General features: G+C 43.5%; 1 protein-coding gene across 1 annotated transcript in view; it reads left to right on the top strand.

Annotated features, from left to right (window-relative positions):
- Window positions 1-106: 106 nt before the first annotated feature.
- The window catches only part of LOC101856173, a gene marked incomplete at its 5' end in the record, with an annotated part of 11,432 nt that continues 10,575 nt past the window's right edge, over window positions 107-963 (top strand). Inside the window, 1 exon segment of the mRNA XM_013081181.2 lies at window positions 107-208. Within this exon segment, the coding sequence (XP_012936635.1) occupies window positions 107-208 (102 nt within the window).

The following is a 963-nucleotide window of genomic DNA, read 5'->3' as shown; positions in this document are numbered from 1 at the left end:
AGATAGATAGATAGATAGATAGATAGATAGATAGATAGATAGATAGATAGATAGATAGATAGATAGATAGATAGAATCCATCAAACATATCTTTTTTCGTCCCCAGTTGGAAGAGCTAGAGAAAGCGTTCGCCCAGACTCACTACCCCGATGTGTTCATGCGAGAGGACTTGGCTATGAGAATCAACCTGACTGAGGCCAGAGTACAGGTGAGGAAGACAGCGAAATTTTATGTTTGTTTGTTTTAGTAGAGGTTTTACGGGGCTCGCAACTGCATAAGGTCATATGGGCGCCAGAAGATTAGAGGTGTTACAAGAGAGTAACAAACATAAAAAGAAGAAGGGGAGATAAGGACGATATAATATGTTTGATAGGAAAGAAGAAGCAAACCACACCAGAGAACCCGCCAACCACCCACGCGGAAGTTTTAGAGCTTACGCATTCAGACGAATCGCAGAACAGACAGAGAGACAGACAGACAGACACACACACACACACACACACACACACAAACACACACATACACACACACACACACACACACACATACACATTCACACACATATACGTGCACAGACAGACAGACAGACAGACAGACAGACAGACAAAGAACCCACGAACAGACAGGCACACCATCGGGGGGAAGAGAGAAAAGCTGAATATGAATTACAGACTCTCCAAAAGGGTATTCGGCTGGCTTAGGTTTTTAAAAATATATTGGCAATTCCTTACTTTTAAGTGTTTCTATAATGAAAAGGAACATGCAAAGGACGCCAGACGAACCAAAAACCATTCTACCTTATTTTTGCTGTGTCTCTGTTGCTATTTTATCATGACGTTTCTATTCGAAGTCCCTCTTCGTTTGTGTCTGCTTGTCAGTTGCTCCCATTTTAGCTGTCTGCCCTTACCCCCCTTCCCCCTCCCCTCCTCTCCCTCCCTCTCTCTCTCTCTCTCTCTCTCTCTC

The sequence above is a fragment of the Aplysia californica genome, unplaced genomic scaffold, assembly GCF_000002075.1.
Source record: "Aplysia californica isolate F4 #8 unplaced genomic scaffold, AplCal3.0 scaffold00119, whole genome shotgun sequence".
NCBI classification, from domain to species: Eukaryota; Metazoa; Mollusca; class Gastropoda; order Aplysiida; family Aplysiidae; genus Aplysia; species Aplysia californica.
Note: the sequence above shows the minus strand (reverse complement) of the source record. Positions and strands in the feature narration are given on the sequence as shown.